The sequence below is a fragment of the Rhipicephalus microplus genome, chromosome 2 (assembly GCF_043290135.1).
Source record: "Rhipicephalus microplus isolate Deutch F79 chromosome 2, USDA_Rmic, whole genome shotgun sequence".
NCBI classification, from domain to species: domain Eukaryota; kingdom Metazoa; phylum Arthropoda; class Arachnida; order Ixodida; family Ixodidae; genus Rhipicephalus; species Rhipicephalus microplus.
In genome coordinates, this window is record NC_134701.1 from 252,522,961 (window position 1) to 252,549,301 (window position 26,341).

Consider the following 26,341-nt stretch of genomic DNA (forward strand, 5'->3'; position numbering starts at 1 on the left):
TTTGTGGCTTAATATGCTTGTGGATCTTGTCTTTTACCATACTTGCAGACATAGTCCTTTCAGACGCGACGTAATCGACTTGGGATGCTCAGTTTAGCGTCATTTGTGCTTCGCTGTGGCTTGGAACCAGTCGGCTACGAGGTCGATGTTACCTCATCAGGTTAACAAACAAAAATGTTTCTAATATCTGCCGACCAGCTGGGCCATTTTGGTGACTATAAAGCAACGTCATAATTCCAAGTCCCATCTTTTCTGTTTTTTTTCCATTCCTTTTTTACTAAAAATGCAACAGCTTCTTTTATTTTAGTTTGATATATGAACAGGCTTACGCGATAAAACAGCAACCTACTGTATACGCTCGCAAAGGACCGTACACAGCTTGCTACATGACGTAATAATGGCTGATTTAGAGATATTCAGTGATATCGCCACTGTAAACAGCTTTTTTTTTCCCCGAAGAAGATAACAGTCACTGCTAGTAAGCTGTTTCTGTGGAAGGAGAAGATATACATCACCGACGTCGGACACAAAGGTTTCTTTTGCTGTGACATCTAATGGCCATTTTATGTTCTACCTGAAATATACACCGGGAACGTTAAAACGGGTGCCTAACTTCTACATCCGTTCTTTTTGTGTGTCAGTTTTATTTGTGTGCTTTCCCAAATACGCTGTTGACGGTCGTAACTAGGTCTTTTGCACCGTAGTGAGTGGTTGTTTTTAAGTGATGTACATTAGCTATAGGTCAACCCAACCAGTAATGTCTTTAGTATGATTGGTTTTTGATGGACTTATCAGACGCCAGATGTCTATTTTCGAGAGAGCAGTTGCTTGGTATAGACTTGCATTTATGGTGAACGGCAGGTACTCCAAGGAAACGCTTCAAAATATTGATTGATGGGTGGGGTTTAACGTCCCAGAACCAGAATATGATTATGAGAGATGCCGTAGTGAAGGGCTCCGGAAATTTTGACCACCTAGGGTTCTTTAACGTGCACCCAAATCTGAGCACACGGACCTACATTTCCGCCGCCATCGGAAATGCAGCCGCCACAGCCGGGATTCAAACCCGCGACCTGCGGATCAGCAGCTGAGTACCTTTGCAACTAGACCACCATGGCAGGGCAAAGAAGAACTTCGTTTCTTCAAATTGCTGCTAAATGGCGTCCATATCTCACACAGTGCATATTCGCCGATTTTATCGCGCAGAACGTCAAATAAACGTTTTATTCACTCTCTCAAGGCAGAAGACTATCGTCTTTTGAGGACATTTGCCAGGGAAGCGCGCAGATACACTGCCATTTTTTTTTGTATGTGCATGTGCAGAGACATTTTCGTTTCTTGACATCTGGAGCAATAGCAGAAAACGCAGTCGTGCTCTTTGAGCCTCGAGACCTGAATCTACTTTGGCACACCGTGAAACGCTGGACGACATGCCTAACCCAGAAGAGGAGACCAGTGTAGCATTGTCTAAACAACTTCCTTCGTGAGGCACGTTTGGAAACATGCTCAACAAAAACTAATGACGAGTTTTTCCTTTTTTATAACAGGGAAAGTTGGTCACCAAGGCATTTTGAAGCGTCATTTTTGCCAGCTAAACATAATAGCCTTTTCAAGACACGTCAAAAGTATATTACTACGCACAAGAGACGTATTTTGTGATCTTATAGATGTTCCAATGAATATCGTAGCTATATTCTTTAAAATATGAACGTAAAAAGCATGCTTACCCCTCGATTGGGCCATAGGAAATTTTCCCTCTGTTCCCCGAGTGGGCGCACAGCACAGTAGTGTTCGCTGTTCCTTTGGAATTTTCCGTGACTTTGTCCAGAGCATTCGCTGGCTAAGGGCGAAGAACGGATATATTTCCACGTACAGAAAGCACCTTACACACCTAGCTGCATCAGTAGACGAACAGAATGGCAGCCGACGCGATAACAGCGAAAGCGACACCTTCAGGTGCTGCACGGGACCGAATACTGAAACTGAAAAAAGAGGCCGGAAAAAAGATTGGGTTAGGCTCATTTTATTTTCACAACTAGTTGAAGCACTCTACTTTGTTTCATATCAAGTGCGATAGAGCGATATATACCACAGTCACATTTTTTTTCTTGACTTAGATCATGGAAGCACTACCAACACCAACACCAGGCTCACTGAGGACCACCTTCACGTCATTCTATGAACCCATTGTTGTATTTTACGAGCCCCGCCGTGGTGGTCTAGTGGCTAAGGTACTCGGCTGCTGACCCGCACCGGCTGCGGCGGATGCATTTCCGATGGAGGTGGGAATGTTGTAGGCCCGTGTGCTCAGATTTGGGTGCACGTTATAGAACCCTAGGTGGTCTAAATTTCCGGAGCCCTCCACTACGGCGTCTCTCATAATCATATAGTGGTTTTGGGTCGTTAAACCTCACATATCAATCAATCAATTGTTGTATTTTACGAAGCCCATGTCTGTTTATCTTTTGTTGCTCTTTATGTTTTTTACGCCAGCGCATAACTTTCACTGCGTACTAGAATCTACAACAGCAACGTTTATTTCGAGTCTAATCCTACTCTCTGCCGCACCTATGATAAGAAAATAATATAATAAATGCCTACGAAACCCACCTTTTTATCGCTGCTTTCAACAACCGATTCGAACTCGATGAAACAAGCAACTTTTTTGAAGCAGTGCACGTTTAAGAACACCAGATAATAAAAATTGTCCAGAGCCCTCCATACGGCGTCTTCCATAATCATATCGCGGGTTTGGGACGCAAAACCACAGCTCTTTATACTATTCTTAAGCGCCCAGAAACAATGCCCATCACAACACAAAAATAACCTGCATCTATACGTGGCATGCGTCTTCAAAGCGGTGCTTCAAGTATTGTCATTCCTTAGCTATAGACCTCACATAAGACACGCAGTTTTATCATTTTTCAACGTGCACCCGTAATACGTGTGGCCAAAGCAAAATGTATTACATAATAATAATTGAGGGGGTTTAACATTCCAAAACCAAGATACAATTATGAGAGACGCCTTAGTGGAGAGTTCGGGAAATTCCGACCACCGTGGGTCCTTCAGTGTGAAACTAAATCTAAACCCACGGGTCTCGAGCAGCAGTCGTACATTATAACCACTAAACCTCAGCGGCCGGTAAGAGAAAGAGAAGATAAAATATCAGAAAGGTAGGGAGGTTAACTATACTAAGCCCAGTTTGCTACCTTACACGGGGGAAAGGGAAATTAGGAAGAAAAAGAGAGCGAGGGGGAGATACACATTGCACATAACACACACACACACCACACACAGTTCAGGTTTCAGAGGCGGTCGCACAGTGACGTTGCCGTCAAGATTAGTAAAAGGGCTCGTATGACTTTCTGAACTTAAGTACGTGAAGGTAAAAACGGTTCATTTAAGTGTGGCGTTTAACATCCCAAAACCACCATATGATTGCGAGAGACGCCGTTGTAGAGGACTTCGGAAGTTTTGACCACCTGGGTTTCTTTAACGTGCACCCAAATCAGAGCACACGGGCCTACTAAATTTTCGCCAGCGTCGAAAATGCAGTGGCCGCAGCCGGGCTTCGATCCCGCGACTTGTCGGCCAGAAGCCGAGTATCTTAGCTACAAGACCACCGAGGCGGGGCAGGCAAAAACGTTTGGAAACAAAAGCACGCATGTCACTTATCACTAAAGCTCAGCGGACGACAGCTCCTGGAGGACTAGCACGGGCCAGTAATCTCTAGTTGGATCCTAATAAAGTTCATTACATACCTACCTACCTACTTATTACTAAATCTCTCTTGTTTCCTTCTGTGAGCACTGTACAACCGGCGTCAAAAGTTTATAGATTGCTAGGTCTGGGGGAACAATATACTTCTCATTATTATGTGATTGTATTTGATCTAACTGCACTTTACACGTTGTTAGTGCATTTTAAAACAGGTGATAAACGTACTTTCAAAGATGCTGCCAAAACCTCAGGAATATTCAGTTGTTATTTTTTGTTTTTTATTTGTACCCCGTGGTTCTTAAGCTTCTTACGTTGACTGTACATATGAATATAATGTTTACCATCGATCAATATGCTTACTTAGTGAGGACATTTTCCTGAGCTCACACCTTGGCATCACTGCAACGTGAAGTTAAGCGCATAAAAGGCGCATATTGTCAGAAAAACTGCTCCGAAACACTATGAACCTCTTCAGGCTTACCGATCGCGCACCCGTCTAAATCAGTTAAAAAACGAAAGCACGGCGCTTTACTATGTGTACAGAGAAAATTGTTGAAACAAAGATACAAATACTTCTTCGGGGTTCTTGAGAATATCTCAGTGAATTCGATTATGGAAATGCATATATGTCATGTCAACACTCCTCAGCGAATAAAAAAAAACGATGCAGTATATTTTCTCCTGATTCTTACCTGCAGAGGTTTTGCTTAGATGGGCCGTACTATTCAAGAAGACTTTTCTTCTGTTTTTTGTCGTCTTGCACTGCCGGAAAACAAAATGTGAACTCAAGCTTCTTCGTGTTTGTCTCTTGTCCTCCCGCTTTTGAAAATTCGCAAAGAATATGAATCTACATCTTTATGTCACCAGAAAGGTACGTGTGCAGGTGCATTTTTAATTGATTTTACTGCGCTGTTAACACGCCGAGAATCTACTGAAGTGTTTTATTTTTACTTTTTCTCTATGCGGTCTTTGTATTCTCTGTCAAAACCACCACCTAATTATCGGCAGCGCAACGTTATAACCACCGATATAGTTCGCCCTTTGATTCTATTTTCACGCATCTTTTCCAGCCCACCACCCAACCAAATGCACCTTTTGAACAGGGGAGCAGCTTAAATTCAGGTTAGGCGCTGTTTCATGTACAGGAAACTACCATCATCATGAACGGTATCTACCTTATATGGACTAACTAAATGGCGTCCCGCAAGAGCCAGGGCAGTGAAGAAAGTTGAAGAGGGCGGGAGTAGCGGTGGAGCGGGGGGTTCGAAGAACACGTCAGCTAACAGTGGCTGCGTTCCCATTCTAGACAGCATAGCAGAAAGTGTACGCTGACAGCTTAGAAGACAGCATCGTACCCATGTTTTCCGAGAAAGCAAACGCGTCTGGATGATGTATACGCGACGTGACGCCACCTCACGTCAAAAAGAGAAAGTTAAGGTAAACAAACGTAACTGTTTTTCTTTGGACGTATTTTCACGTTCAAATCTAAAATAAATTACCATTACTCACATTAAGCGGCCAGAGAAGCGTTGGCTTGGGGGCAGACCACAATGCCGGTTAGATACGAACTATTCGAGCCATTCCCTGAGCCGCCACCTTGTTTGGACAGCAAAGTAGCCTGCATTGGTTTTGTCTACGATGCCGTTTTTTTTTTCATATCTGTCTTTTTTGTTGCCTTCGTGAAAATTGGATTCGGGCTTAAGATGGCCGCCGTCCGCCATTTAACCTCTACGGTCAGTATTGGAACCCACCCAAGTGTTGCAGAGGGGGGTAATTGGTTGAGTATGAGAAAGGGTGAGTGAAAGGGGTGAAGCATAGCGTAGACATTAACAGCACAGTATTGAAGGGGTTACAAAGGCAAATGAAAGTGAGAAGGAGTAAGGCACAGTTTTGTACAGTACACATTAATGAGTTGGCGAAAGAGGGTATGGGTGGGGAGGAAAGAAAGGAACGAGAAAACGTCGCCAGGTCTACTGCTTCCTCAGTCTTTGCACAATTAATGTGTAGGTGCCCCAGCTTGGCTTTGTTCACTCAGTTTTCCAAACATTTTGAAAATATTACGGATTTTTATGTTCGCTCAGGCTTCCAGCTTTTAGAAAAGCATCCATTGCCGTGTGCTGGGGCATCATATCGGTCCAGGTGTTACTCTGGTAACATCGAGGAGGGGTTTTCAGCGACCGACCAAGACGAGCACATTTAAATGACACCGAAATGCAAAATGAAAAGACTCGTATATTCACATTTGGGTTCACATTAAAGAACCCTGGGCGGTTTAAATAATCCTGAGTTCTGAACTGCCCCGCCGCGGTGGTCTAGTGGCTAAGGTACTCGGCTGCTGACCCGCAGGTCGCGGGTTCGATTCCCAGCTGCGGCGGCTGCATTTCCGATGGAGGCGGAAATGTCGTAGGCCCGTGTGCTCAGATTTGGGTGCCCGTTAAAGAACCCCAGGTGGTCGAAATTTCCGGAGCCCTCCACTACGGCGTCTCTCATAATCATATGGTGGTTTTGGGATGTTAAACCCCACAAATCAATCAATCAAATAATCCTGAGTTCCGAACTAAAGCACAACCCGCATTTACAATGTACCTCTGGCCCATAAAATCCAAAAATTGATACTTTTAAACTACGCTGTCACGTTTATCAGCTCGTTACTGCTGAGTGTGCCTTCAAAAAAAAAACCGCCATACCTGCGCGGAAATCACAGCACATTCACAGCGAAAGCTAGAAGACCAGCCTTTCAGAGCTTCTTGTAAACAGTATTTGGGTAACTGCTAAGAGCACAGCTGCTACGTACCCACTACGCCTAAATAATCATAATTTTTGTGTGTATACTGGCATTCACTATGCTGCCCATTGTCATTTTTCAGCGAAGCGTCGTATTTGCTACAGATATGCAAAGAATTTCGTGCAACTTTTATGAAGAACTATGAAGACGATGAAGAACTATGCCTGAAGTTGGCATTCTCCAAAGTTAATAAGTGAACAAGAAAAAGCTTTTGTAATGGGTTCTAAAATCGGGCGGCCCACTCCTTATGCAATTCGCATTGCGTGACGTCTGGTTGTTTCTTCGCTGTTCTGAAACACTTTCCCGACATCAAGCCTGCCTAAGGAAAGTTTGCAATAGAGTTCCAAGCACCAGCATGGCTCTATGGTAGAATACTGGGTTGGCACACAGGGCGCATAGTTTGAATTTCGCTGTGTCGTTAACTCTTTGAGAGAGAGAGTGTGTGTGTGTGTATGTGTGTGTGTCTGTGCGTGTGCGCGTGTGCGTTTGTGTGCATGTGTGTGTGTGTGCTTTTTCCGCCCCCTATATGTAAAAATAACTAAAAGGAAAAAGGGGGGTAGCCCGTACCACCAGGAGGTATAACGGGCTCAAGCCAATCTAACATAAATGAAGAGGGGAAACTTCCCAAATTTTTATTTTTATTTGAAAAAGCCAATTAGTTAAAAAATAACATGGGTAAAACCTAGTGAGCGCAGCATGAAACTGTAATAAATAAACTAGTTAGCTTCTCAGGAATGAGCAGGTCGATATGCAGCAGCAGTGTATTTCCCCCACTTGAGTTTTTGGAGTTCGTGTGTGTGTGTGTGTGTGTGCGTGTGTGTGTGTGTGTGTGTGTGTGTGTGTGTGTGTGTTTATTTTAAATGCATTGTCGTTGAATGCAGAAAGTCCAAAAACAAACAACGAAGTGGGATGCGAGCCAGTGGTCTTGAGGATGGGTAAACGTTGACGAGGATGGTAGCAGTGGCCTCTGTGATGTCGAAGCCCATTTCTTCACCAGGAGTCATGTAGCCAGGCACGTCGGGCTGTCGTTCCAACCAGCGATGCAGCAGGGAACCTTGAGCAGCCTGTTTGCCGCTGCGAACTTAGACAAGGCGCCATTCGCAATAGTAACAAGCTTTTAAAAAAAAAGGGGGGGGGGGGGCAGGATTAGGTACTTGCGCAAGCGTTGCGAATCCTATGGTTCGAGTACTTAGGGAAAATGGAGCAGTGATGCTATCGTTATCAGTCGCCGAGGTTTTGCGTGTGTGTGTGTGTGTGTGTGTGTGTGTGTGTGTGTGCGTGCGTGCGCGTGTGCGTGCGTGTGTGTGTGTGTCTGTGCGTGCGTGTGTGTGCGTGCGTGTGTGTGTGTGTGCCGGTGTGTGTGCGTGTGTGTGTGTCTGTGCGTGTGTGTTTGTGTGCGTGCGTGTGTGTGTGGGCGCGTGTGTGTGCGTGTGTGTGGGCGCGTGCGTGTGCGTGCGTGTGTGTGTGTGTGTGTGTGTGTGTGTGTGTGTGTGTGTGTGTGTGTGTGTGTGTGTGCGTGCGTGCACGATAGTGGATGCGGACACCGGCGGTTGCGGCGTCGGAAACTATGACCCCGCACGCGACTGTTGTGATCTCATAACAGCTCTCGCTGTAATAAGGTAGAAGTTGAGTGAGGGGAAGGTGGAAGTTTCAAGATATAAAAAATTCGTGAACACAAGGTGATGTTTCGAGAAGCGGGCTTGTCTTTTTAAGTGCTACAACAGTAACTGTTGCAGCCTTGATAGTCCACATGTCGAAACATAGGCTCAGACAACACGCCATGCTCGCGAATTTTATATCTGAAAATATTAGTTTGATATTGCAACAATAATAGAGACTTCATAGAATAACCTAACTGTATTCCTTTTTAATGTCTAGAATCTCTCCGCCCCCGTACCGAGATTTCGGTGCACGTTAAAAAACCCCAGGTGGTCGAAATTTCAAGAGCCTTCCACTAGGGCTTCCGTCATAAAACATATGGTGGTTCCGGGGCGTTAAACCCTACATATATATCTATTCCAAAGTACAGAGTAGCCCGATGGAAATCTCCCCTGGTTAATTTCTTTGTACTATCTGCCACGATCGTCTAGTTGTAACGGTGCTCGATTGCTGGCCTGCAGGTCACAACATCGAATACCGGCCACGGCGGCCGCATTTTGGATGGAAGCGAAAATACTTAAGGCCCATGTACTTAGGCTTAGGTGCGCATTAAAGGACACCAAATGGTCTAAATTTCCGGAGGCCTTCACTACGACATTTCTTATGATGATATGGTGGATATGACTGCTTTAAACCCAAGATATTATATTTTTTTGAAGATGCCGCCCGGGTGCAACGACGTCGGGCGGTCACCTAAGGTACCGCCATCATAATCAACGGAGAGTGGGAAAGGAGGGGTGTTTATCCCCTCTTCAATCGCCTCACCCGGTAAAACTTCCGAACTTTAAAGAAGTCCATTCATTCATTTATTCATTCATTCATTCATTCTCTCTCTACATCCCAGTTTAAGGCAAACATATTACTCTTCAGTATAGGAGAACGTCACAATGGATCATCTGCGACACACGAGAATACACAAGTGACAAATAGGTTTCCCTTTCTTCCACATTATACCCTAGCGAACTTAGCTACACTTCACACTAACCCGAACAAGCCCGAATAACAGCGCTGTTCTTCATTCACACTCACAACACCTTCTAGTCTACAACTCCTCCGAACTATACCAGCTATTAACACATCCCACTGCCAGCAGGTGTAACTATTGGTGCCGAAATCGACCCGCCTCCCGAGTTTACGAGTAAGTGGCCAAACGCGAAACCCTCAGGGGGAGAGGGGGGAGCAGAGGATGGAGGTCGTATGTAGTGCGGGATGCCCGTCACTGGGAGTGGACACATCTATACTTCGCCCGATACGTGACCCGGTCTTCGCACTTAGTTGCCATGTATAGGGAGGAGCCCCTGCCGGCTCAAGGCGGTTTACGGCCCTCTTAGGCCCCACGAGGTTTTACAGCCGGTGGACAGAATAGCACCATCAACGCCGTCAACAGCATCGTCCGTCGAAGACACCCAAGAAATATAAAATGCACGAGAGAGTGCTGGAGACGTTTTCTGTGCCCCACTGGGCCTTTATATACGCCATTGTTTATTTCGCAAGGCTTCCTGAATTGAAGAAGCAAACAGCCGAGCACCCAGCGATGAAAGAAGGGCTAAATAACGCTCCAGGCACCCTCAGTTCTTAGTGCAGCATCGTGCCCGCTCCAGGGCACGTCTTTTATCGGGCCGGCAATTCAATCAGCATTGTTTTTGCTTGCTGTTATGCGCGGATGGTGCTAGCCTGCCTGCTCTTGTGCGAGATGGACGAAAAAGAGAGCTGGAGCGTTGGGTATAGTGCTGAAGTAAGCACTGCACGTGCGACGCTCATCAACTGAGCATCGGCGAGGCGAGCGTCAGAAGCCCGCGATGACTTCACCCCGGGGAGACGTAACTGGCTCGGAGACGTCGTGCATCTCTTCTCGGAGGCCGGTCATCCGGCGTTCTGCTTAACCGCGTCTCCTACATAACTTCGCATTTTCTTCTTGCTGAACCATTCTTCTCAGCTTCAGCTCGCATAGTACATAAGCTCCTTGGGATTTTTTTTTTCTTTTTCTCTTCCTTAGACGTCTTACTGAGATCGCCTGTTGAGCTTCCTCGCAGTTCGCGCCAGCTTGTCTACGCTGTGCGCGAGCACTGAAGGCGCGTTAACATCTTCCCGCTTTGAGCGTTTACGAAGGCGTTTGTTTATAATTTGCTCTCAAGAACATGAAGAGAAAGATGGCACGACTCGGTCTTCTTTAACTGCTAGTCCACCAGCAGAGCAAGTGCTTTGAGATTGCCCTCCGAGGAGACGGCTAAAACTTAATGCCATTTTCCCTCCTTTTTTTTCTAGTTTTGCGCCGATTGTCGGATCTAAAGCAGTCGCTCCAAGCTCTTTGTGCCTCATTTGAGGGCTCATCTCTCGCTTAATAAGAAATATGCATTAAAGAGATTGTCAAATTAGGGAATAGTGAGGTGAGAAAAAAATATTGAGGAACTAAGCGGTTTTTTTTTTCAAACGATAGTTCAGACTTCATTAAGGCTTCCAATTACTCAGAATTGTGGAAAAGTCCTTCCCACTAAATTTTTTTAGACAGAAAACGCTCAACATCCGCTAAGTTCTTTTAGACAGAAAACGCTCAACATGCAGCTCAGAAATACAGCAAGACTTGCGAACGTAGTCAATTCTTTTTTTATAACTGATATACTGCAAACACTGCCGATCAGCTACAAAGTGTTTTTTCTGTGTTTTATTCAAGGTTTGAAACTGTACAAAATACTTGCGCTCTACAAACTGCGTAAGAAAATGTTGCGTCCTTTGTCAGGCTATATTGCTGTAAAAAAATTACGTGTGCTCTTTATAGAACCGAAACGCGCCTAGACCATGCATCAACTAACATGACTCTCACGCCTAGCTCAGGAGCCATTAAAACTGATGTTAGCGATCATTATCCTATTTTCGTCATCTTTAACTAATCGCATAGTCCGGACAGTTCACGATACTTCACCAAAGTATTCAATAAAAATAGATTTTTATAAGATGTAAGTAACAAGACGAACGACCCGAATTTATCAGATGAACGAACCTCACTGTGCACTTGAAAGCTTCTGCTAGTTATTTCGGGAAGCTGTGTCTTGAACTACGACTCTATGCAAATGTAAACGACATGACAGTTTACCTCAGTGTCCATGGACAACCAAGGGGCTTCCTAAATATATACGTAAAAGGAAATCTTTTACAAAAACAAACAGCGACAAATCAGTTTTTATTTAGCATCACAATAGAAAAAATATTGCTACACCTTAAATTGTTCTTTAAAGAAAGCTATGAAAGGTTTTTACGAAATTGGACTACTAATTAGTCAGAAAAAATCGAAAAAATGGGAGTTGCTAACATCATTCTTTAACAGCACAACATGTCAGACTGCAATTTCTGAAATTAAAGATAATGATTGTACGCGTAATGATGTGCTTGACAATCAAAAGCTTTCAGTGACTTCTTTTAATTAAATTTACAATCAGGACCATAGGGAAGCTAAATGTAACATGAATCGGGGTAAGTTCTTATTTTCTTCTTTTCCCTGTAACACCAAAAGAAGTTTTCATCAAGATTAAGAACCTTAAAGACACATCGCCAGGATTAGATGACATTCATGCTCACCGCTTAAAAATGGTAGCTCACCTATTTTCTCATACACTGGGCAGTATAAATAACCGTAATTTTAAACTAGTATTTTTCAAATACCCTTAAGAACACAAAAGTTATGCCTATTTTTACAAATGGGATATGTCATTTGTTCTTAATTACCGACATAGTTCTATCTTGTCTTCCATGAGCAAAACGATTAAGAGACTGTTTGCAAGTCACCCGAATGGCTACCTAAAAATTTTAATCTCTTGAACGAATTTCAATTCGCTTTCCTTTCAGGCATTTCAACTGACTTGGCGGTAATTTCACTAGCAAACTGCAATCAACATTCCATTGGTGAATGAGTGATTTATTTATTGATATGTGGGGTTTTGCGTCCTAAAACTACCATATGATTATCAGAGACGACGTATTGGATGGCTCCGGAAATGGAGACCACCAGGGGTTCTTTAACGAGCACCCAAATCTGAGCACATGGGCCTAAAGATTGACAAAAGACTATTTGTTGCTTCCGTATTCTTAGAGTTTTCCAAGGCTTTTGATCACGGTATGTAATGAAAAAAATTCGAAGCCTATGGAACAAAAGGTCCAGCGTTAAACTTTTTGGAGAAACTATTTGTGTTACGAAAAGCTAACGCTTCATTTATCTGGCAAGTTTTCAGACACAAAAATAATTAATCAGGCGGTGCCTCAAGCCTCACTCTTAGGACCATTATTATTCATTTTCTATGATAATGACCTTGCCCAGCCCGCTTCAGCCTCATAATCATGTTATCGCAAAGGATACAACTGTTTCAGACTCGGATGTATATTTAAGATTGTTAACTAATATATTAAATAGTGCATTAGCTAACATCGTTATTTTGTGTCACTATGATCACTTAATCTTACATCCAAATAAAACTGAAGTTATGGTTTCTCGTTCTTCTCAAAGACGACTACAGTTTTCACCTTAGCTAACCCTTGACTGCCACTTAATTCCTAATAGCGACTGTGTTTCATTTCTCGGAGTGTATCTCGATGAACTGCTAAAATTTCACAAACATAATTTTGAGGTAAATAACTTCCTTCGGCTTAAGAGCCCTAATAGAAGCTAGACATTGCGTATCTACTCCTGCTCTCCTTTTACTCCACCATGCATTCATTCATAGTCATATTAATCATGGCCCTACTGTCTACGGCAAAAGGTATCAGTGCCACTTCTCGTCTGTTCAACACATACAAAACCATGCTCTACTCATTATTTCAAATTTTCGTTGTAGAAATATAATATCTTAAACACGGAAAATAAGGTGCCCAGTCCACTATTTATTCGCACTCAACCTAATCACCAAGGTATTCAGGTTAATCAGTCAAGACCTCACCCACGAGTTTATTTCATTGCATCTCTTGGAAAAAACAACCCCACTCGTTTTGCTGGAAAATGACGTCTTGCTCCCGAAAGCATTTACAAATTACGGCAAAATGACATTATTATTCTGTAATATCAAAATATGGAATCCTCCCCCTCAGCCCATCAAAACATCGTCATCTCTTACTGCGCTACAAAAGTTCTTCAAGCTCATTTCTTGAGCCAATAGTTAAAGATAGCTTGTACTGTGTTCCTTTAGCGCTATTTTTTTTCGTTTAGTCACGTAAGACCGTTACCTTATTGCACTCTTACTATTTATGGTAGCCTCCTCTGCATGATTGGATTGTCAGAATTAACTTGTATTTCGTTATTGCACTATTTTACAAATAAAAATTAAGTTCTATGTACTAAAATACTTCATTATTGTCACCTATTATCGCAGTATTCCTTATGCATAACTTTTGAACCCATGTGCGTGCGTGCGTGCGCGCGTGCGCGCGTGCGTGCGTGCGTGAGTGCGTGTGTGTGTGTGTGTGTGTGTGTGTGTGTGTGTGTGTGTGTGTGTGTGTGTGTGTGTGTGTGTTGACTTAGAACCAATTTATTACATTTGTGTGCATATTTTGTAGTTTGCATCTTGTAATTCTGTGCAGAGGGTAATCACGCTGTAACAACGCAATGCAGAATAAAACTTTAATTTGACTTGATTTAATTTGATATGATTTTACCGCCAACATCCTTTTGTTATTTGTACAAGAAAACATTTATTTTTTCAAATTGAAGTTTAAATCGGCCGCCAATAACGACGCCAAGACAATGCCAAAGAAAACGTATCCCGATTTGTTTGCTTTTTTCAGCCCTCTCCCCAGACTTATCAGCGTACGCTGGTACATAGACGAGCACGGCGATGTGAAAGGCCACGTCTGAGATACGACTGTTCATGCTTCTTGACAGATGTCAGTGCAACAAGTGGAACGTACGAATCGCAGTCCCCACACCACCGACGTTATTACAGAAAGAGATAAGTTGGAGCACGCCTCGGTGTACGTTCCACGGCTTGATGCTGATTCGTATATCTACGTACTGTACACTTCCCTCTAGACTATTTGCGTGGACAGATGTCAGCAACAAAAGGGCCTCCACACTACATTCCCAAGTGCCCAGGACGTCTCTTAGCGAAGAAGTTGCAGTCGCGATGCCCTGTCAGAGACTGTTCGCCGACTCTTGTGCATGTCACTCCTTGCAGGCGAAGTTTGTCTACTGCGCTGGACACATTTGACAGTGCGCGTTGCTGCTTAGGTTCAGTGTGAACACAGCAAGTTGCAGTTACACTTGACCGATTGGACGTTTTTGTGCCTCCTCTGGTCTCCGAGCGCCGCATGTAGCAGCAACTATCGCAAAATTAAAACTCTCAGGTTCCCTCATGCGTTCACCTGAGATAACTGGAAGTCGAAAGCCGCCTTTTTCTTGCCAATTCATGTGTTCAGCACCCCAACGTAATGAGCGCGAAGTACGAAAACAACAGTTCATGCACTTTTCTGATGGAGGCGGGAATGTTGTAGGCCCGTGTGCTCAGATTTCGGTGCACGTTAAAGAACTCCAGGTGGCCGAAATTTCCGGAGCCCTCCACTACATCGTCTTTTGTAATCTTATGGTGGTTTTGGGACGTTAAACCCCACTTATCAATCAATCAACGGTTCATGCACTAAGTGTGTGCGTTTTGGGATTGACCATCACCCCGAATACAGTGTCATCCTGTAAAGGGTGCACAGCCACTTAGCTTGTCATTGTGTGGTGAAGTTAATTTTAGAAGTCGACAACACTCACAGTATTGGTTCGACATTTTCCAGTTTATACAATGACGAGAAAATTTTCAAACTTTGTAATGATATCCAGGCGAAATCCTAGTTCGACCCCGTGCGATGAGAAATGAAGCTCTGAAATAAGCGGTGGCGAAATTCACCAAGGCGGTTATGGTGCATGACTGGTTATAGTACTTGAATTATTCTCACTGCCTATATCTATCTGGATGTGGATAGTCAACGTCCTGCATTGTTTTTTCACATTCTAGATATCGGTTTTTGCGCACTTCACTCATGTTTTATTGCGCTGTATATTTTTAGCCAGCGGCAACTCACTCATGGTGCCGATGATTGTAACCTTTTCTTTAAGCTTAAGCGGTAGCGAAGAAAAAAGGCTGGTCGATACGTAATGCTCTTGCTGCAATCCGATTTTCAAATGCTTACGTGTCAGTGGAAATATACAGCCGCTAAGCAGCACAAAATATCAAGCTTTTTTATCCCTTTTACTATCTTCTCGTCACAGACACGACCTTTTCGGCTCTCTTTTCGGCAATCTCCAATAATACGGCGCCGTCTCTCCGGAGTTTCTCCGAGTACATGTGCACAAGTTATATCATATCATGAAGAACATAACGACAGCAGTCTATCTCCGTCTTTCAGGCAAAATCTCATTGGTGCTTCAGACCCGCCCGGGTATCAATGCTATTACCCCCCCCCCCCCTGCCCCCCTGCCGTTCCTCCTAGAAACAGCAAAATACACTTGCCTTTGAAGGTCCGCCTGCTGTAGGGCGAATCGTTTTGAGGGTGACCTCGCTTTCACCTGTACTCGTAGATTTCGTTCGTTTCTGCTGCTTGCAACGAAGATGAGCTGCAGAGGCAGAATGAAGAGTTGGAATGCGAAAGCAGAAGTGGCATATAAGGATAGAGGATCACAGAATCTTCCATATAGCTAAAAAAACATTCGACACTCTTAAAGAAAGGGTGGTTGGACTATTTCAAGATGAATGAAAACAAAAATAGTCATTTCACTCTGTTAAGAAAAAAGCCTCACGTGTCTCCACAGACGTGACAAGTGACCTTCGTCATCGGCGTTGTCAGACGAGTGACACCAAAATTGTCGTGCGATAAGGTAACTCGAAGTAGCAGCTTCGGATGGCGACAGTGTCCACAGCCACCCGCTCACCCGCCCACGTGATTCACACTTCATTAGTATGAGTCGGATAGCCTAAGGGGTTCTCTCAAATTATTGAAAAGTTGGCTCATTGGTAGTTCATAGTCACGACGTCGAAGCAGAGGTCTTGCCGCAGAGATCCAGATGCCACAAGCAGGTCAGTCTCTTTTTAATAGAACGCGCAAGCAAGCTCTTCTTCGTCATTTCTATAGCTCTTGACAGCACAAGCACAACTGTATTATCGTCTTTCTTGCCTCAAGCACGTGACATTTGCCTCCCTTCGAAAGAGCCATGCGCAACTTAGGCATCCGATGCGCAACTTAGGCATCATACCTGACCTATGGATTGTTTGCACCCACACGGCAACTGGGAGCTAACCAACTAGATAAATACAGCTTCATCCGCGCAACGTGCAAGACTTTGGGTGAATGCTATCGGCGCTTGGAAATAAAAATATCAGGAACAACCTCGTAGTTCACGTCGTTCAGGCGTCGGGTGACTCTGTGTGGGCTAGAGAACCATCTCAGCAATTTTTTAGACAGTCCACATTGACGTATTTGGAATCCATACCCATACCTGGTCACCTGGTGTGTAGCTAATGAACTTGTGTCAGGGGACGTACCGCTGTGCATTTTGATGTTGCTGATGACAAATGTGCGCGCGCGCGACCTGTCTGACTTCTTCGGTGCGCTGAGTGGGTTCTTTGGCGTCTATATGGGTGTCGTCACACTCATGCGGCAACATGGCGTCCAACGTTAAGTGACTTTGCGACCATAGATCAAACTCAGCGGTGTCATTCCAGTGTTACTTGTCGAGCGGTATTGTAAGCAAATGTCACGTACGGCAATATCTGATCGCCGTTTTTATGTTCCGTGTCGACGCACATCTAGAGCATGTGAATGTCTTGTTGAGGCACTCCGTCAGTTCGTTTGCCGGCGGACAGTATACACCTGTCCTCCGGTGAGCTGTACCACTGAGTCTGAGAACCGATTCGAAAAGCTCTGCGGTGAAGTCAGGTCCTCTCTCTGTGATCAACGCTGTTGGAGCGTCATGGCGAAGGACGATGTTTTTTTTTTATGAAGAACTTGGTAGATTATGCTTTTGTACCGCTCTACAATGCTTTAGTCTCCGCATAACGAAACGGGGAATCGGTGGCAACGATAATCCATCTGTTCCCCGGGGTGGAAAGTGGAAATAGATTTAGGAAGTTTATACCCATTTGCGCGAACGGCTTTTCTGGTGCTTTGACTGGGTGTAAGACACCGGCTGGCTTGCCGAGAGGCACATTGCGTCTTTGACAGTCGGGCAAGTTTGCATGTAATGTTTAACAGTAGCGGGTAGCTTTGGCCAGTAGTACATGCATCGCAGTCGGTACAATGTTCGGGTGTATCTTGGATGGCCAGAAGTGGCTTCATAATGGTATGCTTCAATAACATTTTTTCGAAGGTATGCAGACACAACGAGCAAGTGCGGCCTGCCAGTTTGTATCATCATCGTTTTTGTCGCTAGCACGTGACAATATTAGTTCCGCGAACTGGGAGCACAGGAACACAACATAAGAAGGAAGGGAGCTCGTTTTGTGTGGTTCTTCCTCTGTCTGTTGTGTGTTCTCACTCACCCAGTTAGTTCACTGAACGACCAAGACATCCTTTCATTCCGATTCTGCTGGCGTTTAACGAAGCGTTCCACCCAGTGCATAACCCTGGTGGTCAAATAAAGGGAGGGATTGTAGAAGTCACTGTTTTTTCGTTATATCTCACAATGCAATAAAATAGAGCAAGAAAGTGAAAGAAACTGCAACAAAATCTGATCCCCTCACAAACAATAGCACTGCGCATCGCCACAATGAGTACCTCGTAAACACCTCGACAAGTGGCCAAAGTCCACAACCATTCGGACTCTCTTTTTCCGGCTATCTTCCGCCATAAGATGTCCATCCAAAGACCAAGCAGCCAAATTCGCTTTGAGAAAATAACAACGGAGCAGGAGCCCGATAAGATCTCTTCTCGTCTCCTGCACCATGTCGTACGACCATTTTTTTTCCTGCCCGATAGCATGCTTCACACTCTTTCTATGTCCGTATTGATGTTCGAGCGGCCCGGAGAGAGCTTGTCTGACAAGGTGCCTCTCCCCCCCCCCCCCCATCGTAACCCCCCGAACCCCCCTCCACCCCCCAAACACCGCGTGGGCGGAGCCCCAATCAGGCTGATCGCACGGCACGAACGCAGGGTGAGGTGCGATATCGATTTCATACGTGTTCCCCCAACCCACGAGAACACCCGTCACGGCAAAGGAGAGAAGAATAAAAAATAAATATACCATACCTGCCGGGACAGAATTGAACGGGAAATGAGGAGTGGGGAAAGGGTGTGGAATGAGACAGAAGAAAAATAGACCAGCGAATAAAAAGAGTAAAGGGGCATAAAGTGACAATAAAAAGGATGTGTAAATAGAAGTCAGTCGGCCTATTCCCCGCGTTCGAAGCGCCATTCTTCTTTTACTCTCTTATGTTTTTTTTTCCTTTTCTATGAAAGCGAGGCAAACAAAGGCAAAGATCCATCTCTTCTCACCTTCCGCTTACATTATTATTATTTTACGTGAGTACTGTCATTGAGCAACGGGAAATAAAATGTCCATTTAAAAAGAAAAACGAAAGGAAGAAACATCAAATTATAAAGGCGTGAAAGGTAAATCTTAGGCACACACAAGTATGCAACCAAGCTTCGGAACATGAACCGCTGTTTAGAGTCAGATTAAATCAAGAGGAATACAGTCTTCTTTTAGTTAAACTAAAAATCAGCATAATAATCAGAAACCCACCCCAGAACAGAATTTCAAAACTTGTTTTTGCATCGGTGCTCCCTCGCTTGCCTTTTCGATTAGGCCTGCAGGAAAAGGTTTTTATCAACAGCATTAGATAGCTACATATATTCCGCGCGGTGGTTAGCTTCAGTTTCTTTTGTTGTTCCTTATATTGGTCGTACAGCTTCAGTTTTTTTTTACGTGCGCGTATTTATTTTGCACGGTCGGTTACATGCATTCAGACATTACGTTTGTAGTAAGGTGGTGTTCGGCACAGAAAGCAAACACATTTGTCGTCCGCTGGAGCACTTCTGTCGTCTCTTTTTCCCTCCCGTGTTTAACCTTGCCGCACTGAGCGTTATTTCCGCCAACGTGCGTTCGCGAAATAATTCACGGTGCAACAGACGAGCAGTAGAGTAACGTGCGTAGGACAATGCTTTGTGGTTCAGTAGTACAGTAAATGTACAACCTTGTAATCAGCTGTTGGAACAAAACCGCAGAGGCACCATTTAAATTTCCGGGTTCTCGACGGGCGTTTCTTTTAAAAAAACATAAAAATTGCGGCAGATTGCATTCGCGCACCATTGATTTGTGGTACAAATCTCACTCGATCGGCGCACATATAGCGATTCTGGCTGCACAAATCGCGGTATTAGAGAGGTTTAAACGCGGTCATTTACTTTAAATGTCAAGCATTTCTTTGTGTACTGCAAGTACTTTTGACGTATATCTGCGTATTTATCTATCTATATAGCCGCTTGTATACGTGTGGGTGCTCTCGTGTACACTCTCTCAACTAGGCCTGAACCAAAATTAGTATGGCAGGGTAAGATAGTTTGACGAATATGACTCGCTGGTCGTGAGATGAACATTGCCATAATCCCGTCACGTACGTCTTCAAACATCTCGCGCCAGCTAGTGGCACATACCCGCAGGCGGGTATGTACCAATGGTGTGCGGATATGTGCCACATGTGACTGACACATAAAAAAGGCGAAAACACCGAGTAAAAACGAAAATAGACATGGGTGAGCGTTAAGTAAAAGCTGACATCGGCAGCGTTGACCCTGCGAATTCATAGGATGAATGACCGGGTTCCAGCAGGAATCCAACCACAGCATTCTGCGCGGCAATCAAGCATTCTACCACAGAGCCACACCAGGTTTCGGGAAAGCTTCTCAAGTAGACCCTAATGTCCGTAAAACGTCAATTGTGGTTACAGTGCTGGCTATACATTTTTGTATACATATGTAATCCTATAATACAGCCACCATGACGTGTTAACATCAATTGTAGTTAGGCGTCAGGCACTGAAGTTGATTTATGTATCAGTGTCCGGGCTACCACCCTCAAAATAAGAGCGCTAGATATAAGCATGTAGCTTCTGGTGTTTTATTACTCATGTTACTCTTGTTACCGTTGCACGAGTGCAAACAAGTGGTTATATGAACACCTCCAACTGTTCAACATACGTGTACGCGTGCAACAATTGTGCATATATTTAGCGTCATTTCATAACGTGCCGCTCTATAAAAAATTACAACACGATCATCTTTCCTCTGCATGCTTTGTATAACGTCGATTCCCAAGGTATGGGAGATCTGCCGATTTTTTTTTGTCACGAGTGCACAGGTGAATAATAAGATCAGTTACTCGACAGCTCTGCCAAAGTTGAGAGAAAGTTGAAAATTAACCTTTCCTTGTTTATAATGATCCCTACAGTGCAAAAGAAAAAAATGGGGCAAAATTAGTTTAAATATTTACGCTCCACTTCTTATGCCATGGGCTTCGGGAAGCAGATAAGCGCACGTGATGGGAGTAAAGAATCTGAAATTCACCACGCAAGACCTTCCACTTTAAAATTTTAGATGATTGAAGAGTCCAATATTGTTCAGGAACCGCCGAGGCACTCAGCTTTCTTGTGGGGTAATCATCCTGAGTAAACCAAAGGGCAGATGTATTGAAGTGTCTGTTTACATCGTAACACTAGCTTTGTGTGACGCTTATTTACTTTCTTCCAAGCGTATGCGGGCGAGCATTAAGTCCTGTTTTAACAATATATAAAGAAACCTTCTAAATCGAAATTGATTGTTCTTGTTAGGTTGATCGTTACATTGAATACATAAGTTATGGAAGTTTAATTTTTTGAGAATTTGAGTTAATGAACCGTCAAAAAATTATAAAAATAATTGAATGAGTTTAATGTAAGGCTGTGAGAAGCCCGATTCATTGCGGCAGCTCATAGAACAGATCTGAACTAGGCGCTTGTTTCGATGCGCAGTTTTTAATATCCGTTCAGCAGTGCACAAAACAAGATGTTAACCAAAGAAATACACCAGGCACGCGAGGACCAACGAGCAAGTGACTATAACAGACGCCAGTTTCGAGGATTAGTGCAGCCCCAAAACTTTTGTTCGAACACGGCCTTATGATTTACAAGCACAAAATCAATCAAAGAAAATCACAAGGGGTGTTATTTGCAGCGTTAGTTTTGCTTACGTTCAAGAGTATCTATTATGACGTAAAAGTGAAACAATCCAGAGATAACGATGAACACAACTTGTTACAGGCGGAGACCAACACCACAACATTTGCTTTGCGGAAACGCTGGGCCTTCATATTGCCACGCTTGCTTATTGCCTTGTTTTGATGTATACGGGTTTCCCCCACAAAGACCGTTAGCGACACTCGACTCCGACTCCACCACAGCGTTTGAGAAGCTCGCGATTGCCTCAGATCCTTCTGATCAGATTACGCGCAGGATACGAATAGTGATGTTCTTGCAAGAGCTCACGCGAGCACCAGGGTCAACACAAACAAAACGTACAAAGGTATGGGCTGTCTTCTAATCTCTGCCAAGATAGTACTCGCATGACCGCACCTGGTCGACTGAAATACGCAATTCCTGCCAGAGCCACATAGCTCTTGTTTTCCGGGTCCTCTCCAGGTTTTTTTTTTTGTTTTTTGTTTTTCCAGGACGGCCGCTGCTTCTCATCTCGCCTTGATCCCTAGTCTCCGTCGGCCTAGTAGCTTTCATTCGAACGTAAATTGTACGACGAGTGGGGCGTTTTTATTGGCTTGTGGCTTTATTCAACCCCTCACGGCGACACCGACGGCGACGGCGAAAATGCGCATGGATGTTTGGGCTTTAATAATAAACAATTGAGTAAAATAATACCCCCCCCCCTGTCTTCTCAGCACCACCTTTGTTTTGGTCTTTTTAATCTCACTCATCTTCATAAACACCGCCATGAAAACAGTGCCTTAAGCCTAAGTCGTGAACAGCAAACATGTTTCTTTCACTCGTGATGTGGCTTCCTGGGAAAAGTACTTAAAGAAGAGGGCTCAAAAGGAAATAATTTATCTGAAACATTGCGCGAAAGATATGTTTCGAAGTAAAGCCCTCGGATTCCAAAATAAGGTAATCCATCAAAGCAAATGTTCCTTCCTTCATATCCACGGAGAAAAAGGCACAAGAATTAACACTATGGCAGTGTCAGACGTGGTCTTTTTCTTGTTCTCCTCTTCTTCTTATTCTTCTTCGTGCCGCTGGAGTTGTGCGCAGGGGAAAAAAGGTGAGCAGTAAAAAAGCGGCAACTGATGCGGCCAAGCGGGCAGGAGCAATGTGGCGACACTCGACAATGCCGAAGGTGTCAACCTCTCTCTCTCTCTCTTTCACTCTTTTACTATTCGCCGCCACAAAGAGGCGGTCATTTGCATATTCCATTAATCTCGGTGATGCATCCGTCGAGCGCAGCCGTGATCGACAGCTGCAGAGGGGGGGGGGGGGGGTGCCTACAGCGTTGAGGCTACGACACCGACGGCAATTTACGTTCTGGAGGCTCTTTCCTCACACAGCCAGGCTAAGCTATCCTGTGTAATCTGCTACCCCATCGCACGGCGAAAATTCGAAGCCCGCCCTTGCTCACAATTCAGCGGGAACCTCACACCCGCCCTCGCTCCTCTGAGCAGTGTATAATAGTGTAACGCCATACTCGCGTTTGGAGCATCGGCATCCTTGATGGCACCTTTGGAGTGCGTCGAGGTGGGGGGAAACCTCCGCGTTTAGTCCATTTATCACGCTACCGAAGCCTTTCCAGTCGCCAGCTTCCTCGGCGTGGTAAGCCGATGCCGCTTCGGCGTCGTGCGCGTTCTGACGCTTTACCTTTTATTCTGTACATCTTTAAAAAAAGATGCGAGTAAGATACACCTCCTTTTGTTTTTGTACTCGCACCTGGCTCATAAAAAGGCATTTCGTTTTTAGTTCATTCGCGATTGTGTTGCGGAATGCACCACATGCAAAAAATTTAAAGTGACGAAAGACAAACAAACAGGTACATTCTTTCTCATGTGGTCTTTTTTTAATACACCACCGTCACAAGGTGAAGTTGTGTTTGTACAAGCGTCGCCTTTTTCAAGCAAAGTGATCGACATCTGAAATAGTTTCACGCTGTATAAAATATTCTGTCTTCTTTATCATTAAAACTTCATGCTAATAGATTGCATCAGTATCAAAGTGAATCATTTTTTTTTGCACTGAATTCCCGTAATTTTTTTCATTTCTGCATTCGTCAACGTCATTTGTTCTATTCAAGCATTTGTACCAGTTCATTTCTCCTTTCAGACTCACAACACATTGTAAAAAGGGAAGCCTACATGTGAGTTGAAGAAACGGTGCTCTGACATCGACATTTATACTTTTTTTCCTCGTGCAGTGGTGGCCCAGGACTGGGAGCTGCGCATGTGGTCGGCTCCGGGTTCGGTGCCGCGCGGCGGCGCCCTATTGGTGCGCTGCCCGGTACCGAGTCACGTGAGCAGTCATGTGATCGTCACAGCCTGGGAGGAGGAGCACCACAGTCCAGCGCTCATCACGCCCCGTTCACCGACAGGTGAGTTTTTTAATTGCTGACACTCTCCTAAACGACTCCTAGTTCAAAGAGGACAAGGTAGTTTCTTTCTCGCCTTCACTACTCATTCTACAGGAGCTATTTTCCCCTCGTCACTGATTCTTCCATAAAACATGCGGAAAATGTCCGCACTTGGCGTTGGGCATACCGGCATTTCACGATTTTCGGCCGTATGTGCCCTGTTCTTCACGATATCGCATTCGGAAACGCAAAAAATGAGCGGAGATCAGTTGATCGTCCATGATAGCCGTGCAATACGAGGCACAACGGGCGTTTGCCTGAATGGCAAATCCAGGTAAGAGACAATACATGACTAAAATTTCTCATATATGTAGCAATCAAGATTTCATTTTCTCGTGGTATCATAATAACGTACTGCTGGTGTCATGAATAGTACCGGGGAAAAAACTGGAAGCGCTAAGAGAGAATAACGCCCTTGTTCTTTTTTTTTTCCTTTTCAGGGGCTGCCTGGGGGCCCCTTGAAATATACTTATGCTATATTTTTCAAACTGTGTATGTGAAAACTTTTTATAAAGTAAATGAGCCTGTTAAGTGTACATTTGTAAAGAAATCAAGGGTAGCATTCTGACCAAAATCATTGACGAAGCAATCAGTGAAACGAACATCGGAGGAACCTTCCAGCAGGGAAAGCTAGAATTATTTAATGTTGTTTCGTTTGAAAGCCACGGAATTGTCGCAACAAAGAGCCTACTTTTCAATATTACATCCTGAGCTCTGAAACATTGCCGCTTGCTTGTATGCAGCAAACTTGCCGTTCTTCGCAATCACCATTCACGACTCACAGCGTTTCGAAACGGCAGCACCTTAGACAGTGACCAGAGAAAGCAAGTACCTCCTCTGGAATGTGGCAACGTTTCATTCAATGCACACAGCTATTGTCGTGCAACTTGTTCTCACACGGTTAGAAACATTCACCCTCTTGATAAACTCAGTAGGTCAGAAAGCTTAAAAACTAAATAACGGGACAATGCTGTCGCAAAGTGGATATTGTGCAGAAGTGAGAATGCCCGACGGAAACGTAGACAGTGGAAGGAGAAGACATTCCGCCTAAACTACCGGCAAACAAGGATAGCCAAACACGGGGTAGGTGCTTTCCTAATAAAAAAATAATGTTGATTACTGTTTGCCAGTCGACGTAATATGGCGACAAAAATAAGTGCGATGAATTGGACGGCGTGCAGTGAAGAGTCAGACCTTCTGCAACTGCTGAAACTGCGTCGTAAAATCAAGAGGTCCTTCGTTAAATATATCTGACATGGCCTGCCCCTGCTGCGCCTAATGAATAATAAAAAAACTAAGAAGCAGAAACGTCCAAGTGACATTCCCTTAGCCGGATGTCTGCCCAATCGCCGACAGCGTATTTCTTATCGGTGCCACGTCGCTAAATGCTGTGCCGGCCATCCTCCGCTAGCTTGTGGTGGTCGTCGTCGGCGAGTCGGGTAATTGAATCTTCGCCAGTCTTGCGCCGATCGTTACCAACACCCGAGTGTTGTCGGGCCGTCGTCTCGGTACCGGCCCTTCCATGCCTGCCAGAGTCGTTCATTTGCTATTCTATTTCTTTATTTTTGCACGATCGCTATATTTCTAAGCGTAAGGAATGATTTTTTCCGTTCCCTATGCCGGGCTCCTGAGGTGTAGATAGTTATTCTTCACCTTTTCTGTGTGTTTCTTTTTCTTTCTTGTCTGAAAAATGAAAGCAAGCAGAACCATATGCGTCTCTTATTGAGTTAGGCCTGGTTTACTTAGCTAACAAGAAATCAACAAACAGAAAAAAAGCAGATCAATTATTTACGAAAGTAGCTGGGATGGTCTCCATCCACTGTCCTAACTATACATTACATTCGTTACGTTGATAATTAAATTAAGGTATATGCTGACACCCTTAGGTGGCGTTTTCTTACTCTTTGTTCCAGAGCATAAAAAAAGACGGCGTTCAGCGAAAGTGGACGTGCACATTTCGGCGACGAATTAGAATAAATGTCCGACTTGGAATTCCATGAAAGCACACTTCTCACGCGAAGTCCCTAAAACTTTATTTCTTTCATAACCTATCGGAAACACAATACGGTTTTTCTATTTCATTGTGCACGTACGGGGCGGAGCCGCCGATGAATGCACCACTGTTCCTGTACGTTTAAGAAATTACGATATATTTGCTGAAAAACATTTAGAACGGACGTCTAGTTTGTGTTCTTGGGGTGTGTAACCTTAAAGAGAGAGTAATAATGATATCGCCTGTTTTGATTATTTCTTCCTCTACCCTGCGGCAGAAAAGTGCCGCAGGGTCAAATATGTAATGCAATAATACATGCTATGTTATATAGTGTATGGTATATTAACCGTGTATCAAGTGAGCACGATTAAATTCTAAAATGTCGAGATGTCCCACTTGCAAGTGGCTGCCTCCTAGGTGAAGAAGCCGCCAGAAAACCTCCAGAAAAGTTAAACACCTCCAGGAAAGTCAAACTGAATAGTATCATAAACTGCTACCGCGAGTGATTTAGCGCCGAAAATTAAAATTATGAAATGCAACCCAACAATTCCTCGGTGTGAATATACAAA

The 26,341-nt window shown here is 44.2% G+C and overlaps 1 protein-coding gene across 2 annotated transcripts in view; it reads left to right on the forward strand.

The window, feature by feature from the left end:
• Positions 1–26,341, forward strand: part of LOC119169277 (cell adhesion molecule Dscam1) — a 146,491-nt gene that overhangs the window by 67,792 nt on the left and 52,358 nt on the right. For both annotated transcript variants that reach the window (XM_075879631.1, XM_075879627.1), the window contains exon 4: positions 23,567–23,740. In XM_075879631.1, the coding sequence (XP_075735746.1) occupies positions 23,567–23,740 (174 nt within the window). The remainder of the gene's footprint in view (positions 1–23,566; positions 23,741–26,341) is intronic.